Genomic DNA, 23,828 nt, shown 5'->3' on the forward strand with positions numbered 1-23,828 from the left:
GAGACGGAATATGACGTCATATTCCGGCTCCCGGCATCAGTAGACAGCCCGCGAGGGAGCAGAGCAGACAAGTTAGAGCTCCCTCGCCGCCTCTCATTACAACGCTGCCGCCCGCCGCACTGAAGCCCCACTGGACCCCAGGGACACATCCACACCAGCTCTCCAGGTAGGGAGGCTGGGTGGATATTATTATTAATTTGTGTGTGTCTGAAAGTGTATGTGTGAGTGTGTGTGCGTGTCTGAAAGTGTGTGTGTCTGAAAGTGTATGTGTGAGTGTGTGTGTGTGTCTGAAAGTGTGTGTGTCTGAAAGTGTATGTGTGAGTGAGTGTTTGTCTGAGTGTGTGTGTCTGTGTTTGTGTGTCTGTGAGTGTGTGTCTGAAAGTGTATGTGTGAGTGTGTGTTTGTCTGTGAGTGTGTGTCTGTGTATGAGTTTGTCTGTGAGTGTGAGTGTGTCTGTCAGTGTGTGTGTGTGTATGTGTCTGTCAGTGTGTGTGTGTGTGTGTATGTGTTTGTCAGTGTGTGTGTGTGTGTATGTGTTTGTCTTTGTGTGTATGTGTTTGTCTGTGAGTGTGTGTGTCTTTGTATGTGTTTGTCTGTGAGTGTGTGTGTGTCTGTATGTGTGTGTGTGTGTGTCTGTATGTGTGTGTCTGTGTATGTGTGAGTGTGTGTATGTGTCTGTGAATTATTGTGTATGAGTGTGTGTTTGTGAGTGTCTGTCAAATCAGTGAGAGTATGTTTGTGATTGAGTGTGTGTCTGTTAATGAATGAGTGTGTGTCAGATCAGTGAGTCTGTGTCTGTCAGTGACGTCTGTGTGTTTGTCATTGAGTGTGTGTGGCTGTTAGTGTGTATACACCACTGAGTGTAGCGTGGCGGAGCGGAGCGCAGTAGAGGAGCTTTTGTTTCCTGTACCTGGCCAGACTGAGAGGAGGTGCTCACTGAGAGAGCACTTCCTGTCAGTCCAGCCAGGTACAGAAAACTGAAGCTCCTGTAGAGGGTCTGCTCCGCAACGCTACAAGACAGGTAGGAGGCACACCAGGAAGGGGAGTGTGACCGCTAAGAGGGTGGGGGGTGCACCAAGGGACAAAGAGGGGAGGGGAGAGAAAACCAAGGGACAGGGAAAAGAGGGGGAGGGGAGAGGAATACTAAGGGACGGGGAAGAGGGAGGGGCTGGTTAGGAGGCACATAGGTGAAGATGTTAATTTTAGAGGGGGGGGCGGAAAAATGCATCTTCGCCTATGTACCCAAAAATCCTTGCACCGGCCCTGCTCGCGCCATGCGCTCGTCGCAGGAGTTCCCCAATGTTCATGCTCGTCTTGGGCTTGTCTGGCTTAAGCTTCTTGCTTTTGCGCCCCATAGGTGAGCCTGCCACTGTTCGGGTCGCTGTGGGTGTTTTATCGTTAGAGATTTCTCGTTTCTACTCGGAGCCCATGTAATGTGCGTCCGGTGTGCTTGGCTGCTTGGCTCCGCCCCGAACTGCTCTTATTATGTTAAGGCGTAATTTGGTAGTTTTGTTGGTGTTCGGGAATATGGAAAGGAGGCATCACGAGAACACGGAGGAAAGGTAATTGTGGGAAAATTTCTCTGACCACAGGAAATGGAGCACACTTTGCTCCTTCGCTGGTCAGAGATGGTCAGGTGTAGGAAACCTTCATAAAACAAAGTAGTCCAATTGTGCAAAGTAGTTAGTTGTGCAAAGTTCTGCTTAGAAAAGGGTTTATTTGATTGCCTCTCTCACTCTATCAGGCGGATATCACCACATATCAGAGTTTGCAGGAATCTATGATCTGCAAACTTTCTTTGTCTTAGTGATGAGCATAACTACCTAGTAAAACTAGTGGGTATGCGCCCAGCCTCCCGGAGTCAAATGCCAGCTACATTTACCTGTCAAAAGTCAAATACTCTTAAATAGCAACAGTGTTTCAGCCAATCAGGTAACCAGGAGAGCCGTGTTGAGCACGGGAATCATGATTACCTCAGATTTTTTAAATTGGGAAACTGCGGATGATTAGCTTATGCCACAAAGCACTGAGAATATATTTTACCCAAAACTTGGGTAAAATATACCAAAAAGAAACAGTCAACCAGTAACAGCATACAAAGGGTAGAGAAACTTAATTAAACATCTAAACAAAAAAGAATTCAAGAAACCAATAGTAAAGGGAAACAAGAAAATATTTTATAAGTCGTAAAGACATATAAGATGGACTTGAAAACTTTTGCATACGGCACACAGCTAAACTGATAACAAGGCAATAATGTATAACAAGCATGTTAGACTCAAAGGCTAACACGGGCCAAATAAATAAGGTTTAAGTTTATTTTGCCCACAAAAAAACAAAAACTTGAGTTTTTATAGAAACATAGGTTTATTATGAAAAGTACAATACAAAAAAAAAGTTGCCTGACACTGGACGTCCTCAGGGCTTTAAATTAAACAGAAGAGCAAATTTATTTTAAGGAGACATGCATTTGCATATAACCAATGTTTCTGTCCAACTACCTTGACATATTAATTATATTCTGGTATTGGACTGAAATGGTGAACGTATGCTGTTGCACAGCTGTAAAAAACAAATGACGGTATCTTGTGGATTTTGAAATCCTATGAGTATGTACTTCACTTTGGCTGAGATCATCATCCTTGATGATCTCAGCCAATTAAATGCTTTTCCATTTGCACAATCAGCATCTCCATGGGGAGCGTTCCATGCTGACCCAATCTAATGCACTGCTCCTTAACCCCTTAAGGACCAAACTTCTGGAATAAAAGGGAATCATGACATGTCACACATGTCATGTGTCCTTAAGGGGTTAATCTAATACACTGCCCTTCCTCCCTCCACGCTAATTGAATACACAGCCCTCCCTCAACCCCATTTGATAAACTGCCCCCTCCCTCCTCAATTTATTACACTGCCCTCACCCCAATTTAACATGCTGCACCCCTTCCACCATTCTAATACACTGCCTGCCTCCCCCAATTTAACACACTGCCTTTTCCCACCACTCTGATACACCACCCCCTCCTTCCTCCAATTTAATACACTGCCCCTTCATCCCCAATTTAACACACTGCCCCCACCTCCCATCACTCTAATACACTGTCCCTCCCTTATTTAACACTCTGCACTTTCCCACCACTCTAATACACTCCCCCCTCTTTTACCACTCTAATACATTGCCCCCTCCTTCCTTAATGCACTGTCCTCCCCTCAATTTAACACACTGCCCTCCCCCAAGTTAATACACTGCCCCCTCCTTACCTCAAATTAATACACTGCCCTCTTCCTCCCCAATATAACACATTATACAGAAAGGTCCCTCAATCCCTTCTTCTCCTACCTTAATATGAGCTGCCCGTCCTCCAGTTCCAGTCCTGCTCTTCTCTGCTCAAGAAGGCCAGACACTCCTCTGGCACTGCGAGCAGGAGGTAAGGGGAAGTGGCTGGCCTGCTCTGCAGACAGCCGGCCACTCTGCAATCTTGCGTTAAATGAGTTAATGGAGTTTCGTGGGGGCATTGCCAGCAATAAAGCAAAACCTATTCTCAGCAGCAAGCTATTGGAGCTGGAAAGAGAGAACTTGGCCTCGGCGTGCCCCGCTATTCGGGCAGAGGAAACCGAACAGATGTGAGAGATCAGGGAACAACTAGCGCTGCTCGGGCCAAATCCATCTCCCGAAATCGTATTAAGAATCTTTTTGGATGCCAACACGAACACAAGAGAGCAGCAAGAACTACAAGTATGACTGCTGGAAGCCCAGAGAACTGCAGTACCTTCCCCGAATGGTTGCAGTTTCGCATCCGAGACGCGAAAGGTACGATTCAGCGCTTTCAAAACTTTTAACGAATTAGAAGAGTAAATTGATGGTTATTTAGCAGATTTTGAACGCCAGTGCACTTTACACAAAATAGCCGAGGAGGAGTAGGTCCCTATATTAGCGGGGAAACTGTCCGGCAAGGTGGCTGACGCTTTTAGGGCCATTCCAGACCACGAGATACCGAGCTAGGAGCGGGTAAAAGAAGTGCTTTTGGCCGGGTATGCGGTGACACCCAACGCATACCATGGAAAATTCTAAGACTTACGAACAGCAGACAAAGACTATACCAGGTTACTGACTCCAGGGTAAACGCTCCAGGGCCAATTTAAAAACATCAGCTGGTAATTCCCAAGAAGTACCGGCTGAAGTTATTGGAAGTAGGGCACGATGTGCCCTTAGCGGTGCATTTGGGAATTCGACGGACATCATACCAGGTAACCCAGAACATTTTCTTGCCTTGGGTATCCAATGATGTCCAGCGATATTGCCAAACTTGCAAGGTATGCCAGAGATTAGGCAAAAGTGGGGACCACCCTAAGGCTAAAATGATCCCTGTGCCTATCATTGAGGAGCCTTTTAGTCAGGTAGCAGTGGACCTAATAGGACCATCTAGCTTGTGTATCTAGGAAATATATTTTTATTTTAGTTTGTCGACATCGCAGTCCTGAAATCATTTATATATTTTTTTGTTTTGAACAGTTAAGTGCTTTCTGATTCTATTTAACATACATGGAACATACTTCACAATGTATTAAATAAATCACATGATCTGTGTTACGTATCTCTAAATCTAAAACTGTTACTGCAGAAGAAAAGCATGTACTAACTAAAGTCACAACAAAGTGACAACATAATCAGTTTAATTACCAGTGTTGAAGTTGTGTTTACCTTTCAGAAAAAAAGGATTAACTAATGTTTTCCATTTCTAACCACTCTGTGCAAGATGTACCATTCGGAAATCAGTATAAAGAAGATGTACTTGTGTGCTAGTAGACCCAACACAAATAGTAATCAAAATGAACAGCAAACAATAAGAGAAATCCTTAAAGCCTTACCTTTTGTAAGATGTGACAAAATAGCTTCAGAGTTTAGGATCAATAAAATATACTTGGTTTTAGCCCTTGTTTTCATATATATACCTATGATTCCCAGTTCAATCTTTCATTATTTACGTACGGGAGGCCACGCCAATTTTGAGTATTCTAACATTTTGCACTTTACGTCATATTCCTATATAACCTGGAATGTTCTAAAGGAAAGCATATATTGCTTTCTAAAGAGCAGATATGCATTCATGATACCATATAAATACTATATAAAGATATGCAATAATATAAAGTGTCTATAATAATTTATACAAATCAAATGTGGACAAATAAACCTACCCCAAAAAATCATGTTTTCTTATTCTATGATGTCTTGAATTGTATGTGCCATATTTTTTTATATTTACCAGGTTACATATTACAAATAGTGCCTCAAAACTCAAATCAGTTTTAGTATAATTTACCTGTTAGTTTAAGACTACAACTCATGAAATATTTGCTAAGCTTCTTGATGTCATGCGCAACTTTGGAATTGGAGAGTATTGGAAATACACTGTAGAAAGGGAAGAAAAGGTGTGTTTATGAAGCAGTTTTATCAATGGCAAGTTTTAGGAACCTGCAAGGTAAAGGAATTTTAGAATGTGGGAATTTCGAGTGTTTGAACTATCTCAATAATTTCCTAAAACTAAATTGGGCTTACAATCATGGAATAAGTTATATGACACTATAAAGTCAAATAAACAATGGTCCAGAGCTATGCTATTATTGGTCCCTAAATATCTTGTTCCAAATTTTGATATTGATATTGACTTGTGGCATTCATATTCTATTGACCAAATTAATAATTTATATTCCACTAACTCCCTTCTATCATTCCATAAACTAAAAATCAGATATAATTTGGATGACTCTAAACTCTATATTATCAAATATCTGCCAAATTGCCTTACATTTTTGAATTACCTAATACAGACCAGCACATGGACTTGTTACAATTGTCTAATCTTAAAAACATTTATTTACATAATCAAAAACACATTATATCCCTCTGTTATTCTTACTTCTCATCAGGTACAAACCACAAATTGGAATTTATGGTATCTTGGGAAAAGGAATTGCCATTAGAATGGTATTTTTTTTACAATGGTAAAAGAACACTAGCAGCCTTCAGTGTATGACCCAGTGGTCAACCATCTTGAGAATAATTTTAAGACTTTATATGGGTGGTACTTAGTGCCAAAAAGGCTATAAAAATTTTTTTCCGGGTACCTCAGATAGATGTTGGAAGAATTGTGGGAAACTGGATTCTATGTCTCATACTCATAACTACTCTTTTACCTAAAAGATGATTGTTCAAATGAATTGCTAATGTAATTAGTAAACCAGAAAATATTATTATTACTCATATAATAATAGCAGTAACCACTGTTCTAAGATATTCACTAAACGTGAAATTATTTCTTTAATTCTTAAAATAAGGGCTATGAAATGGCCATTAGTCTTCACTACATACAAAACTAGGCAGGCATAGAGTTCTTTGGAGGAAAAACATAGAGGCGCATTAGTTTATTAATTTAAATATGTTTATGTTTAAAACTGCAAAATTTTAAATAAGAGTTTGAAAAGAATGTAGGAAGTGGTGCAGGGGAGACATGGTTAATATGCAGAATTCTACAAAACATTTTTATTGCAAAAACTATGATGCTGACATTCATAAATACAGCTAATTATGGCTTTAATTTAATATTTTCAAATATATTTTTCAAATGATTTAATATTTTTGGATATACTTTTAAAATTACTTTTTCAAAATATCAAAAAATATATCAGATCTGAAAATCTATCAATATATAACAATAGAAAAATATTAATATAGTTTTTTAACCTTTAACATAAATTTAAAATGTTATCCAAAAATATTAATTAATTTAAAAAAACTCATCCGAGAATATGAAATAGTTGTTTATATAGACCAACATCAGTAAATGCACAAAACTGTGCTGGTGCCTGGGAAGCTCTTTAATATTTAACAGTAATTTTGATGTTGGCTATTACATCAAAATTGTCATCAACTTGCTTTCATTGAATTAGTTATTATTCTTAAAAAAAACTTGCTATGAAACTAGATAAACAAAGTAGTAATAACCATCACATTATTGACCTTTAGGGGACTTAACCATTAATGAATAAAATATAAATAACTTAATGGGATTAGGTGACTTAAAGGCTTATTCGGAATACAGTATAGTTCTAGAAGAATCCAGACTAAAAATCTTGCCCAATAAAATCAATTTCAATGCTCTTCTGAACCATGTGTAGAAAAAAGCATAGATCATTGGGTTGAAAATAGAATTCATGTATCCAATCCACATAAAAGCGTCCACAGTAATTGATGGTATAACATAGTTCTGAAACGGATTAACAGCAATGCAGAAAAAGAAAGGAGTCCAGCAAATGAGAAATACCCCCATTATTATCCCCAATGTTTTTGCTGCTTTTCTTTCCCTACTTCGAGAGAAATGTTTTCTTCCGTCGAGTGTCATGTGGAATTGCAACTGATTTGTAGCATCTTTGATTGATCTTGCTTGCCTTCTGGCTATAATATATATTTTTCCATAAACACAAATCATAACAAATGCAGGAATAAAGAAAGATACCACAGTGGAAATTCCTCCCGACATTTCAGTAAAGAACAGAAAGCATCCTCCGACACAGCTGACATTATGATAATAGTACGTTTCTGCACCTCTAATATTCAACTCCAGGAAAATCATACCAAAGGCATAAATTGCTGGGACTATCCAGCTGATGGTAATCATAAGAAGTACTATAAATATGTTCATTCTTATATTGTATTTTAGAGGGTCACACACAGCGTAGTATCTGTCCACAGAAATGAACGATAGGTGGAAAATTGATGCTGTGCTGAGCATAACGTCCGTGCTAGAATGGATTTTGCAAAATAGCTCTCCAAAATGCCAGCAGTTCTCCACAGATCTTATCATGCTATATGGCATAACAAGACATCCAAGCAGAAAGTCTACAATGGCCATTGAGAGTATAAGAAAATTTGTTGGGGTATGAAGTTGCCTAAAGTGGGCGATGGAGATAATGACAGCCAGATTGCCAGCAATTGTGGTTACGATGGTGCTTACCATAAAGATATACATTGGAATTTTTATATTATTTCCCCAAGTATTTTTTTCGCAGGACCTGCTTATGTTTTCAAAGCAGTACTGTATTTGCATTGTGTTTTGGTGTTCAGCCTTATCACATCGGTTAGATGAGTGAAGTCTATTGCAGTTCATTAGAAGATTTTCTTTGATTCATAAATGTAATCTGGTTTAAGAAGCTGCAATAAAATAAACAATCAACGTTTTAACAATTTGATAGGTATTGTTTCTATTATTATGCACATTATCTTTACCTAATATTTACAAAGAAACACGTGTAAATATATTAATTATATAAAATATATTACCACATTGGATCATTTCTTCACTACCTAAATCGAATAATATAATTCCTAATTCTCTAAGTCCCAATCTAGTCAATCATTTTCTTGTAGTTGGACACCAATTGCTGGTCTGCATGTGAGGAAGCTACATTGACTTTCAGGATTGAACTGGCAATGAAATGCAGCACAGCAAAAAATAGACACCAGTCATATATTATATTGCATCAGTATAGAGCAGATAAACAGGTGGAAAGAAAACATGTATTTCTCCATCATAGAGGACATAGTGAACCAATATGGCTCAATTAAATGAAATGGCTTCTTTATATTAAACATGCTCAGCACTATACTGTCAATGTTTCAGCCTCATTACTTTGATGTCTATAGCAATGGGACTGGACCATGACAGAATGCTATTGCATGTCTGCCTAAAAATATGTTATTTTAATTATTTGAAGTCCGATAAGTGTAGGGACATCAGAGCCAGGGCATTTACTTACTTATTTACTAAACACTTATTGTTTGCAAAATTTAGTCTAACTACAGAAGAATTCATACTTTTCTGAAGCTTTACTCACTATAGTCAGTGCTGCTCAAGGAAATGCTTCCATGGAAGAAGCTGGAGAGGAAAGGTTCCCTTACTCCAGGCACTACAAACACTTGGTTGGCATGAAGTGGCTTTGGTTTCTGGAATGGTCTTTTAACAAACGTGCACTTTTTTCCTATGCAGGTGTTTTTTTCAGATTTTTTTAAAACATGGTATGCCTGTATTTAATTCATCAGTGACTGAACCCCCTGTCATTCTTCACATAGGGTCAGTGAATGCAGCAAATCAAATTCATGGTCCTAGGACTCCTGTGTAACTCCTGTGGCGTAGGCAGCTTTCTGAGGTTGCTTTGTGGTTAATCCTACTCTGTCTATTAGTTATATCTTTACATTGTCTTTCCCAGTATATATACTGTGTTTATGTTACCCATTGATTGATATCTCCAGAGGGAAGGGCTAACTCCCCAAAAAGAGCTAAAGTTGCCTTTGCCTGCCATATCTCTATACTTTCAGGCACAGTCCAGCAGAGAGCCCACAGACCCAGCCAACCGGTAGCAGAGCCATCCTTGGAAAGCTGGAACTCTATTAGCAGGCACCCTATCTGGCTACATGGTACCCTTGAACTGATCTTATGTATGCCTTGATCCATTCAAACTTTGATCAGGTTCCGGTTTTTCCCTGATTACCAATAATGGTGCCATTTGGAGGGGATGTCAGGGAGGTGATGAGGCAATTGGAGTGTGACAGATCGCCTGGCACCCAGACTGGGTGCCTCCGCCAATCACTGCTTCTTAGTACCTCTGAGTACTTCCAAGCACTCCACCAGACACCATCAGCACCATAGTCCCCACTTCCAGTGCTACAGCTTGGCTGGGATCTCGCCATCTTCCACCCACCCTGAACCCAAGACCAGGATCCAGCTTTCAGTGGGCAGACCTCTCCTCCTCCAGAGAGTATAGTAGGATAGCTCTTACAAGAGATAGTGATATAGCTGGTATAGCTGTTCCCTACAATCACGAGACGAGGCTCTGTGTTGAGGGTGAAGTAGAACTGACTTTAATGGGACCACACTTGGCCTTTTATGACAATCCCCATGCAAGGGGTACTCCCACCTGGACCTGATGGAAGACTGTAGTACAAAGTCACAGACCAATGTCAATGTTTTTAAAATACATGACACTCCCATACATATAATACAATCCCTCCCCTCTGCCTGGGAGATAATTGAGTCAAGTACTGTACTAACTCCATTATCTGCAAGTGAAAAAGCACACTTTTACAGGCAATCTGAAAGTACCCCAAAAACTCACAGAAACCCCACAAGAAGTATATCCCCTGATAGCCCCGATCTGGGTGAACAACATATCCAAAAATCAGCCAGCCAGACCGGTTCAGGGGTTTAGGAATTTCCTGTAAGTCTTATTTTTGATCGACCGCATGCATGGTCCTATGACCAAAATAGTTCCATAGAATCAGGGCTAGCGGTCGGTGTAGTTCGGTAGTTTGAAAACCGAACAAACTACCGAACATAGTCAATGTTCTTACTCTGGAGCTTGTTCCCCTCATCCAGACGAACGACTTCACCCAACAGTGCCCTTCTAAATTGTATAGGACCGAATGCAGGTGATGATGGAAGTCCGATTTTATTTTAGTTCCATGAGATTCATGCCCAAACACCGCTGTCTGCGTTCATGCGAACAAGATGGCCGCCATCTCGTGGTTATCCATAGGAATTGAGGCCACCCAGATGAACAATTAGAACACTGCTGTGAGAACTGTTCCGAGGTGTTAATAGGTGTTAACAAGCTCCCGGGTGGTCCCCGGTTCGTTCGGTTGTTCGGTAGATAAATGGTACAATGTTAGAATAGGAGGGGAATGCAATCCACTGAACAGACAGGCGAATGGAACAGAAAGCTTTTTAATCCAGGGACAGGGAATCTGTCACATGGAGATACCATGGACTTGTGGGACCTCCTTTCCCCAGGAACTCATTCCCTAAGACCTGGACCTACAAAGCAGAAGTGTGGAACTCTGAGCTCGATAGGAGGATAGGTGCGACCAGTCAGACTTTAAAGTGTTTTGTCACTCAGGCTAGGTGCTTCAAATCTGGGTGCTTTTTGGACAGTTCCTGGCTAAAGTTCATAGCTATCCAGGAATATATGATGGTTGGGGGTTATTTTGGGAGAACACTATGTCTGATGTATGGTAACTAATGTAAGGAGCCCTGATGTCTCGTAGTTAATTAAGTCAACCCTTACTTGACTGAGTTGTCCGCCAAACACACAGGTGCTGGGACATGTTTGCATTGTTAAAGTTTAGGACCTCCTGTTGGAGATGGATGTGCAAATATGTGCGATTGTGCACAGTAACACATTTCTGTTGTCACCCGTCATCAAGTCTCAGCTCGGGTGAGATTACTAGAATTAATCCAGCTATCCTCTTCCAGAGAAGGGAGACTTCGGCAGAGACGCTCGGGCTGAGTGCTGAGCTCCACTACACCTCCGGTCTCTATTACGCCACGTTGTGCTATAATGTAAGCTCTCGACTGTACCAGTAAATAGGTATGTGTGTGGTATGTTTCAAAATTTATTTAGGTTTTGTAAAATTAAATAATAAAAGTGAAAATATGCCATTATCACTCTCATCATACACATGCACCCCTCCTGAACTCCCAGCACATACAAGTGCAATGCCCATCATAAATAATTCCTATGAGATGCATCTAGTCTCCCCAATAAACATCACACGCATAAATCCCAAATTGCATGCACACAGCCTTAATAATGCAATATTGAAACCCAACCACAAATACCAACATTTCACCAAGCCACAGGAACACACAAGGGGCACAGCTAGGAATAATAGTACTGAACTGTATTTAATAAATGTAACGAAATGGAGATTATGAAATAAAAGGATTATTAAATAAAATCTGATTTAGAATTTTAGTATTTTCATAACTAATGTAGAATATAATGCAAAACTGCATCTATTACTAAGGCTGTATATATTGTTCTTGGAAATGTACCTGTAAAAATTGACCTGGTTATTGCTTATAGACTTGGGAAGGAAATTATTTTATAAATTAGCAATAACTTGTATATGTCTTTGAGGGTTTTTTTCTTTTATTTATATCATCTGTTTCTTTTTAATATTATAATGCATTTTGTGAAACTTCCACATATAAGTTTTATCATGATTGCCATTTGGTTATAATATTTTATCTGTAAAAAAATGTTAAAACAGAATGGTTTTTTTTGTGTAAATCAATTGTACAAGCTGGGGATAATAAACTTACATTTACTCATCTACATGACCCAAACTTAATTGATTTTCTTCCCTAAGTGTTAAAGTAGAAGTTCTGTCCATGATTAATAATCCTATGGAACATACGTCGATATTTTGTAAGGCTAACTTGTCAACCAGGGCATAATCAATATGGGAGTATGATGAATGTACATTGGAAAATGAGGTGAAATATATTAAAGTTGGAAATGCAGTCTCCTATGTGTTCCAAAAGGAATATATTTAAAAAAAAAAAAATGTAAACCTAAGCCTTATTAACCATGTTAGTCATCTCTTTGGAAAAATTTGAATCTAAATTAGCAGTATTGTAGAAGCTAGATTAAGAAGCTGGACCACTATTAAAGGAACACTAGAGGCACCCAGACCACTTCATCTCAATGCAGTGGTCTGGGTGCCATGTGCTCCACTTTTTAACCCTGCAGCTTAAAACATTTGCCATTTTTTATTCCAGGGTTAACATGTCTCAAGTAGTTGTCAATACGACAACCACTAGAGGTGCTTTTTTGAAATAGCAGAGTAAAACTCACTTATTTCAATCAGATGGTCCCAGAGAGACCATCTCATTGGCACAGTGCTGTGTTTTGCCGTGCGTGAGCACTAACCTCCCAATGCTTTCCTATGCAGTCTTGATGATCTCACCCAAAAAAGCAGAGCTTCGGGGAAAAGCACCTTTACACCACAACTAAACTGTCATTAGGACACTATAGCATTAGGAATAAATATTTCTATTCCTAATGTCATATTGTTCCTTCAAGTTTTAACCCCTGCTGCTGCTGGACCACCATGGAGGTTTCAACCATGCTTCATTACAAGGTATCCAAGATACCAGTGATCATAGCCTTCCCTCCTGCCTGCAGAATGATAAGCACATAACACCATTACACACAGCCAGTATACACACGCACACACACACTTATAAATTACACACAGCCAGTATACACACGCACACACACACTTATACATTACACACAGCCAGTATACACACGCACACACACACGTATACATTACACACAGCCAGTTTACACACACACACACACACACACACACTTAACATTACACACAGCCAGTACACACACAAACTACAAACAACAAGTTTATACTATACACATCTAGCACACACTTTACTCCCAGCCAGCACGTGTACGCACTATAAGCAGCCAGCACGCACACAAACACTACACACTAGTATGTGTTCCTCTTTCGTGCCTTTATATTTCTATAAAGAATAGGCAAACAAATAAAAATAAATATTTATTTTTCTGAATCAACATTGTTTTGTATTGTTCAATGGCAACAAATACTCACAATAGCTGTATTGCACCATATTTATGTTTTAGCTATGCATTAAAAAAATATTTCAGTCTGATTATAATATTTCAAATCAAAAAGTGCTATGATAAAAATAAATTGTCTTACTCTGGATGCAGTGGCTTGGGTAATGAACTGAATGCATGCAATTGTAAATTTTTGCAGTGTTAGTGTTGTTGTTTTGTTTAGACTAGTCTAAACCCTTAAAGGAACACTATAGTCACCTAAATTACTTTAGCTAAATAAAGCAGTTTTAGTGTATAGATCATTCCCCTGCAATTTCACTGCTCAATTCACTGCCATTTAGGAGTTAAATCACTTTGTTTCTATTTATGCAGCCCTAGCCACACCTCCCCTGGCTATGATTGACAGAGCCTGCATGAAAAAAAAAAACTGGTTTCACTTTTAAACAGATTTAATTTACCTTAAATAATTGTATCTCAATCTCTAAATTGAACTTTAATCACATACAGGAGGCTATTGCAGGGTCTAGCAAACTATTAACATAGCAGGGGATAAGAAAATCTTAATTAACCCCTTAACGCCGTTACGGCGTTCCATGCCGTCGCGCTTTAAATGGGCTTTAAAGCCGTTGCGGCGGCATGGAACGCCGTAACGGTTTAAGCCCCCAGGAGCCAGCAACTACTCACCTCCGCCGCGATCCTCTTCTGGGGGGCTGCCTGAGAGCCCAGGCAGCCCCCTTCCAGCAAATGAGGCCCCCGGGGGCCATGTGATCGCTCTCAAAGAGCGATCACATGGCCCCCTATAGCTGGCTATGGATCTGCCAGCAGGGGGACTGTTTGAAATATCAGACAGTCCCCCTGCTGGTAGGAGGTGTAAAAAAAAAAAAATAAACATGTTTAAAAATAAATTAAATATATTTTAATATATATATAATATGTATATATATTATATATATAATATATATACATATTATATATATGTAACGTCATGCAAAGTGTATTTTAATATTAATATAAGTATATAAATTAATATTAAAATACACTTAGAATGACGTTACATATATATAATATGTATATATATTATATATATAATAGATGTACATATATATATTATATATAAATACGTATAATTAAAATAATAAATAAATAAAATAATAAAATAAATAAATAAAATATTGAAACAAAATTTAATATAAATTATATATGCATATGTAATTTCATTCTAACTGTATTTTGTTATTAATATATATATATCGGTAACAAAATACACTTAGAATGACATTCTATATATATCTATCTATGTATAAAATACAAATAACCGCAAATATATATATATAGATAAATACATATAATTACATAAAAGATTACATTAGTATACACGTAGAATTTAAATACCTATAAATGCATATATATTAAAATTCTACATGTATATTTAAATAATCTTTTAACGTAATTATGTGATTTGATTAATTAAAATTTGATTGACATGCCTGACAACACAGGGAGAAAGTGCAGAGAATGTAATTCGCAAGCACTATATTTGACCCTGTAACTCTCCAAGACACCATAAAACCTGTACATAGGGGGTACTGTTTTACTCGGGAGACTTCACTGAACTCAAATATTAGTGTTTCAAACTGGTAAATTGTATTACAACAATGATATTTTAAGTAAAAGTGACGTTTTTCGCATTTTTTACAAGCGAACGGCACTTTTATGGTCTATATTATTGTTGTAATATGTTTTACGGTTTTAAAACACTAATATTTGTGTTTAGTGAAGTCTCCCGAGAATAACAGTACCCCCCATGTACAGGTTTTATGGTGTTTTGGAAAGTTAGAGAGTCACATATAAGGCTTGCATTTCATTTTTTTCACATTGAAATTTGCCAGATTGGTTATGTTGCCTTTGAGAGCGTATGGTAGCCCAGGAATGAGAATTACCCCCATGATGGCATACCATTTGCAAAAGTAGACAACCCGAGGTATTGCAAGTGGGGTATGTCCAGTCTTTCTTAGTAGCCACTTAGTCACAAACACTGGCCAAATATTAGTTTTTTGCTTTTTTCACACAAAAACAAATATGAACGCTAATTTTGGCCAGTGTTTGTGACTAAGTGGCTACTAAAAAAGACTAAACATACCCCACTTTCAATACCTTGGCTTGTCTAATTTTTAAAATGGTATTCCATTATGGGGGTAATTCTCATTCCTGGGCTACCACACCGTCTGAAAGGTAACATTACAAATCTGGCAAATTTCAATTTAAAAATGGAACGTTCTATATTTAACCCTGTAACTTTCCAAAACAACATAAAACCTGTTAACAGGGGGTACTGTTGTACTCGTGAGACATCGCTGATTACAAATATGTGCATTTTTTTGCAGTAAAACCTAACAGTATTATGAAATTTACAGCTAAAATGTGAGGCGGAACTACAATTTTTTTAAAAAATTTAAAATTTCTCAGTTTTTTTATTTTATTCATAATAAATTATGTTTCATATATAAATATTTGATATGAAATGAAAGCCCTGTTTCTCCTGAACAAAATGATATATAATAAGTGTGGGTGCATATAATATGAAAGAGGGGAACTACGGTTGAACAGACATATAGCGCAAATTCCAGTTTTTGTTTACGTTTTGTTTTGATCAGAATGTGTACTATTGACTCCGTCCTGAAGGGGTTAAACAGAACTTGCAATAAAGAAAGCCTAGATAGGGCTCTCTTTACAGGAAGTGTTTATGGAAGGCTGTGCAAGTCACATGCAGGGAGGTGTGACTAGGGTTCATAAACAAAGGGATTTGACTCCTAAATGGCAGAGGATTGAGCAGTGAGGCTGCAGGGGCATGTTCTATACACCAAAACTGCTTTATTAAGCTAAAGTTGTTCAGGTGACTATAGTGTCCTTTTAATGACGGGCACTATACTCTGTATGTTGTCATCACTAGTGCTGCCAACTAAGCAATGTCCTTCTGTGGATATTAGCTCCAAGGGTGATCACACAGCATGTGGGAATCCACAAAATAGGAGAGTGTTTTTATGGTTAGTGTTAGCTGGGGTTATGGATAGCTAGGATTTGGGTTAGCTAGGATTAGAATTAGCTATAGTTAGCTATATAGATAGGGTTATATAGGGTTAGCTAGTGCAGCATTGTGATACACAACCAATACATATAAAAAAAACCTACAGGAAATAAACTCACAAATGTGGAGTGATTAAAGTACCATTCCAAACTATCGAGCCTAGGGAGGATCAAACCCTTGTGTACGTTGGATCCAAACGAACGTATACCTTTGTAATAGTTCAATCTTTGTTTAGACATCGGTGCAGCTTTAACATCATATGGGGGTGTGCCCAGCAATGCCACGTCACATAATTATATATACATCACAGTGAAGAAGTATTCTGTTGATACAGTTAAATTATCATTTACCCAGGCTATCAGCTTTCTGAGCCAAACTTATGTCTGAATTTAATAAAGAATGAACTTCATTCATTTTTTTGCACTATTTGTTCATTGATCAGAAAATGCAAAGAATATATTTTTTTTACATTTGTCTGAAAATGAGAGGTGAAAGGGACATCCTAGAGAATGTAATTATTGCAGCGTAATGTGGGGGTTAAGCTGTCATGAGTCTGGTTTTTAAACTGTTTGCGTGTTTTACAAATGTGCCTCTCCCCAGTACACAGACAACTCCAGGCAAATTGATAGTGTGGAATTTACACTTCCACATTTTTATTATTAGTTCCGTACAACCTGGCCAGCAGTGATAGCCTGAGAGGATTGTGGGTCAGCTCATATGCAGTATAACAGTATCTATATGGACTGAAAATAAAATGGGGCACACTTACTTTTTGTCATTTGCAACATTTTATTCTCTCAGTGAAAATAAAGAAAAGAACAGGGGGGAAAAGAACTAGAGTTCAATAAAGGATCCGCTTTTATATGTAATCTGCAATAAAAAAAAAAAAACTAGATTGCTGCAGCTGGAATACATGAATCTATTTCTGGTGATGATGATTCTCTTCATAAATTCAGACCATAATAATGCCACACATGCACTTTTCCCATGGAAACTCCATTGTACACCCCCCATTATTCTTATATAGCTTCTTGACAATATTATATGTGTGCATGTATGTCTATGCATAAGTGGGTGCATGCATTTTCTGTAAACAGTATGTTGCAATAAAGTAGCAAATATGAAACGAGGCTATCATTAATAGTTAATTTCACTAAATTATGTATAATCTGTTTTTTAACTTGTTAAACAAAATCCAGCCATGAAAAAGAACAATCATTTTAATTAATCCCTCATATTCACTCATTGTTGCTAAGTGACCTGGGTTTACCTCAGACAAGCTGTTCTGTGTTTTGCCGCCAACCTACCAGCCAAATTAACAAAAGATCCATAGGGATATGTTGTATCTGCCATTGAAATACATTTATTTTTTAACCTTTTTAATGTCATTATACTGATTTCCTAATTCACAAGGAACACATTGAGATAAATATTACAAATGTTTCTATGACACAAAAACAATGTTGACAATCACTTCTATTATTTGATTTCTATGTAATCTTTCCTATATGAGGTTTATCATAGTCTCACTGTCTTACGTTGAAGTCATGATCATATAATAATTAATTTCAGTCACAATGGACCTTTCCATAACTTGCCTTCGAGATAGAGTAATGATAGCTTCTGGCAATAAAAATATATTCATATTTATTAACTGTATTGGTACAAGTGGAAACTGGAATACATAATAGTAAGTAATTAAAAAACCTTAACTGCTGAGTTACCTCCAATTAAAATCATGTAAGTGAAACATTTATTTCAAAACATGGCATGAACAGGAGGCACATACACTTAGGGCAAATAGCTATTTCATGCACAAAATGTATATTTTGGTCTGACTGTATGTGATAACTTGTATCGTGGTTCAGCTCAGGAGTCTCAGCCTATCAAAGCGATCTTGGATGAATAGAATTGATACTGACGATCGAAGTGAAAATGGTTTGTCAAAAACTCCCCAGGTTTAACTATAAACACTCATGGGATGGCACCCAAAGACTCCTTGCCACATAACCACTACGCTGAGCTCGTCTAGTTATATAGTGCATATAGTACGCCTATAAGCATGGTGTCTTATGTGTTGATTGTTGAGAGACACAGTGATTTGCTATGGTATTGATCTTGCAGAATGTGAGGAATATTGAGGGGTGTGGGAGCAGGAAGAAAGGAGGTGTAGTGAGGAATGCGGATTGGCTAAGCGGGTAGAGATTATACAGAGGCACTGAGCATTTAAGGGTAGACTTTTAATAGTATGGCATAAACCTCTACGAGGCTGTTTACTGACATATGATTTATCTGGAATTCAAAGGGAATTTAAAATTTTAGGTCCCAATAGCCACATTTTTAATTCTCCGAACTACCAAGGTTTTCAGTTCATCTATTTTGGCCTAAAATTTGAAATTCACTTTGAATTAACAACAATTCACACTGATAAGGTATAAAGTCATTCTTACAGGATTATTTATTAAAGAGAGAATTCAAAGTGAATTCAAATCTAATTTCAAATTTAAGTCTAGAGGAACTGAAAGCACAGCTGAATTTGTACAGTTGGGCTATTTTGTTTGCCTTATGTTTGCAAGCGCAATACAGAAGTATTTTTGAAGTTATGGTTGACATCATTATTGTCAGAACAGAAGATGGTGACAGAGCAATTTTGTCTAGGACAAAAGAAAGAGTATTTTTGTGTGGGGCTATGTAAGGAAAGACAACTAGGAATTTCTGCATTCATTCTGCCAGGAGATTGTTTGAGTGCTGTCTTCTGCAATTTTATCATTCACTGACATCTTTAAATGCTTACACTGAATCACTACTACTTCTTGCTTATCAAACCATATGGGGGTAAATCCAAGTTTATTCTTGGAGAATGGGGAAGAAGATAAAGAATTACATGATCTTTTAAAGGTGATGTGTGTGATGCAAACATGTTCTAAGCTTGGCATTCAGAGATGAAATCCAAAACAACACAGTGATCGAATGATTAAAAAGAAAGGCAAACATGATATATGAAATTGGCTGCATTAACTTGTTAAGGATGGAGGCAATTATCCAAGTTTTGCACCAAAACAAAACCCAGAATTTGAGTTTTATATCTGTTCAACCATATAGATCACCTCTTTCATATTATGTGCACCCAGACTTTTTATATATCATTTTACTTTATTTTATATAAATTATTTATATATGAAACATAATTTAATATGAATAAAATAAAATAAAAATGTAAGAGAATTGTTGTTATTTTCCTAGTTCTGCATGGCATTTCAACCGTGAAAGTCATAATACTGTTAGTTTCTACTATAATAAATTACACATATTTGTGTTTAGCAGTGTCTCACAAGTACAACAAAGACCCCCATGTATAGCTTTGATGGTGTTTTGGAAAGTTACAGGGTCAAATAAAGAGATTGCCCATTTCAGTTTATACACATTGAAATTTGTCAGATTGGTTTGCTGGGACTATGTTGCATCTGAGCCTGTATAGCAGCACAGGAATGAGAATTACCCCCATCATGGTATACCATTTGCAAAAGTAGACAACCCAAGTTATTAAAAATGGGTTATGGCCAGTCTTTTTTTAGCAGCCACTTAGTTGCAAACACTGGCCAATGTTAGCGTTCACATTTGTTTTTTGTATCTATCCCACATCTTCCCCAGATGATATCATTATCATCACATGTTTTACTGCTTAAAAACTCATATTTCTGTTCAATGATGTATCACAAGTACAGCAGTAGCCCCCATTCCCACCACCCAACATACTGGTTTTACGGAGTTTTAGAAAATTACAGGGTCCCCCAGGTCCCCAATATATAAATACTCTATCTATCTATCTACAACATTTTATTGTAAGTGTGTAAATATATATTATTTATATATAATGAAATTATTTTATTAATTATCTGTTAGGGGATGTGCCTGACAATCACATGACTCGGATCGGCTGGATTGGCTGGGTTGCAAGGCAGTACCCCCAATTGGATCAAGCAAGGTGAGTATGATGCGGGGGGCTGCAGGGGCACAGACGTTAGGACTTGTCATTACACCTTAACATTATTAACACCCATACCGTTCCAGACGTAATGACGATGGCAAGCAGTTAAAATCAGTCAGAAAACATTATTCCACACTATAGCATATAAAATAATATAACATGGCCACTAAACGTTTCAGTATAGTGCAGATAAACCTAAGGTAAGTGCAAAATAAATTAATAGCCAAACACTGGCATATTCAAAAGGTTCTGGTTCAGATCTGTACTGTGGGGTGTTTTATTTTAAACATTATAAGTAAAGTAAATTTGAGTACTGACAGAATTTATGTAAAAAATAAATAAATAAATATATAAAATATATATATCTTATGCTTGGCTCTTTTTAATGTAGAACCTTTAGAGACACTTAGCTAAAATATATTGTGAATGGCAAAGCACATACTTATAATGAATTTGCCTTGAAAATAAGTTGTAGTGATAACAACAAATTATCTGTCTAGTGCCTTTAGCTCCAAAGGGAGTAATTTTCATTATACATAAACAATAAATAAACAATATCTGGATTATCCTCACATTACATTTATGACTTTTTAATGGCTTGGTACGTGTAATATGCCCCAGGTATGTAAACACATGATGCAGGATGATTTCCAAAATTTTGATTCTCTTCTCAAGTATTATCATAGAGAATTATTCTAATACTAATGAAATTGTATTTTTTTCATATTAATATCTGTGTTTTAAAGAGGCAGCTTAAGCACTGCAAACACTACAGCTTACTATAGTGGTTATGGTGCCAGCTGTCCATGGTGCCATATTCAAGATTAGAATAACTATTTTCAAATCTACTTCTGCATTAGATACTTTTCAAATCTACTTCTGCCTTATGATTTTTTTCCCTATTTGAATAAAATGTATTGACTGAGAGCATCAGCTGGTACACTAGGGGAATCAACATCACCAATGCAGAAGTATGATATTCCTTTTTATTGATAACTACAGAAGAGGCTGAAGCATAATACTAGGGGCATAATCACAATGTGCTATAGTTGTTATGGTACTTAGACTGCCCCTTTAACATTTCACAAATACAACCAGAAATATACATCTTGCTAGCAGAAAACGTCAATAATTCTGGGCGGAAAAATTCTGCAGCATTTGTTTTTTAGAAGGTGCTCCAGATAAAACTGACAGGTAGATTTAATGTTCTTTAATAGCAATCGTTCATGTGAGCAAATTAAACAAACTTCACTTAATCTCTTCCCAGCAAGCATTGCATAATGTTCAAACTGTGAGGAGACAACAATGATTCACAGGTGAGCCATTTCATAAACTGAATGATAACCTAATCGTTTTGATGCATTGTGTCCATACATTCCGGTGAAAAGTGAGGTTAGGGTGAGAAGGAGTATAGGCATAGATAACAATCTATACATTTATATACATAAGTGAGTCATTCAACCCAGGACATACTTGAAAACAAGAGAAATCTCAATGTATCTTTCCTGGTAAAATATTTTATAAATAAATACTGATAAATAAAATTCTGTTCAATATGGAGTTAAGCAACTAGTTTAAAGGAACCACAGTGTGCAGAATGCCCTGGTTCTATCCCCCCGTCCCCCTCCAATGAATATTGTTAAACCATATTAGAGCAGTTTAAGCTGGGGATCTCTTGGCACTGCTCTCTCCAGTACACGGCTTGATCATTGGCAGAGAGGAATCCACTAACACTCTCAGCCAATGAGCTATAATCGTTGACTGCAGAGCTTAACTCAGGAGAGCTAATGGATGCTTCTGATGTGCTGCTGGCTGTACACGGATTTTCCTCCTACATGGCTGCAGTCTGTGCTGCAGTGTTTTTCCTATTCTCTTGCATGGGTGTGAGCTATGTTCAAGAGTTTGCGCCTGAGAGGTGGTTGTGCTGTGATGTGAACTATGCTGAAGGATTTGCTGAGGGGGGCTGTGCTGCCTGTGCTGAGTTTGGCTGTTTCTTCCTTTCCTCATGGCTTCATTAGAGTACAGGTGGAAGTGATTTGACATCACTTCCTCTCACTTCAGCCAAGCAGTAGAAAAATGTCCGGCACCATCCCATATCTGCAATACAGTGCCTATAACATTACAAGGCCGTATAGGTATAGGTTCTTAAACAGATGAATCAATACGATTGATAAAGCTTTTATTATAGTGAAATGCATCTTGCATTGTTGGACTGGGCGATTTTCACATTGTGTACTTCTGTCTATTGATGCAGCAAATCACAATATTTGTTGTTTTTATTTTTACTTGTCTAATAGATTATTACATTTGAACTGTTTATGGAATATTTTGTGGCTACTATGCTGAATCTGGATTGTAAAAGGCAGTAAGTGCCACCCATAGTTGCCACTGTGAGCTGGTTAAGCCTAGACTAGAGCTAGTTCTTTTTAGCTCTAAATAAGGTGAGCAAGATATTATTTGATGCATACTGATTTTGAGATATTGCAACATTAGTGGTTTATTTTCGTTCATTATTGGGAGCATAAAGGTATGCCTACTAAAGTATGTAGTAGACATGTGCAATTCGTTTCGGTCCGAATATGTATTCGGCCGAATTTCTGGCAATTCGGACATTCGGGTACTTCCGAATGTCTGAATTGCCGAAGTCCCAAACTGCCGAAGTGCCGAATTGCCGAAGTCCCGAAGTTCCGAAATTACTGAAATGCCGAAGTGCCGAAGTGTCAAAGTGCCGAAGCACAGTATTGCCTAAGTACTAATATACTTACCCAGTAAAAGAAGAAGAATGTTACACTGTATACAATTTTAAATAAAAACTATACAAACATAGCCAGGATTCAGCTGTAAGCATTTGCAACACTACTAAAAGGCTGAAAGACCTGAATTGGTCTTTCAGCCAAATTTACTAATACTAAGTAAAGATTACTTAGTATTAGTAAATTATGCCCCTACTCGCTATACCGCGAGTAGGGGCATGTCTATTAAACAGTGAGCAGCCTGTGGCTGCTCACTGTTAAAAAAAAAAAAGGTCCCCCTTCCCGAGCCCCCACCCGCGCTTTTAAACTAAAGGGACCAGTTGACCCCCACCCCCCTGAGCGGCGGGTGTGGGTCCTAATGTAAAATAATGGGGGGGACCTATTGTCCTCCCCCCGGGCCCCCACCCCTGAGCAGCGGGTGGGGGCCCTAAATCAGAATAGTGGGGGACCTAATGGCCTCCCCCCTGGTCCCCACCCCTGAGCAGTGGGTGGTGGCCCTAAATCAGAATAGGGGGGACCTAATGTACTCCCCGCTGGCCCCCACCCCTGAGCGGTG

General features: G+C 38.0%; 1 protein-coding gene across 1 annotated transcript; it reads right to left on the reverse strand.

Moving 5' to 3' along the window:
- Positions 1 to 7,091: 7,091 nt before the first annotated feature.
- Positions 7,092 to 8,111, reverse strand: LOC134585723 (trace amine-associated receptor 1-like). The gene has a single exon (XM_063441181.1). The coding sequence runs from the start codon at positions 8,109 to 8,111 to the stop codon at positions 7,092 to 7,094; it is 1,020 nt and encodes a 339-aa protein (XP_063297251.1).
- Between the last annotated feature and the right edge of the window lie 15,717 nt (positions 8,112 to 23,828).

The sequence above is a fragment of the Pelobates fuscus genome, chromosome 2, assembly GCF_036172605.1.
Source record: "Pelobates fuscus isolate aPelFus1 chromosome 2, aPelFus1.pri, whole genome shotgun sequence".
NCBI classification, from domain to species: domain Eukaryota; kingdom Metazoa; phylum Chordata; class Amphibia; order Anura; family Pelobatidae; genus Pelobates; species Pelobates fuscus.

Excerpts from the sequence above, each read along its gene's own strand:
- LOC134585723 (XM_063441181.1), bottom strand. The coding sequence starts at position 8,111 with ATGCAAATACAGTACTGCTTTGAAAACATAAGCAGGTCCTGCGAAAAA.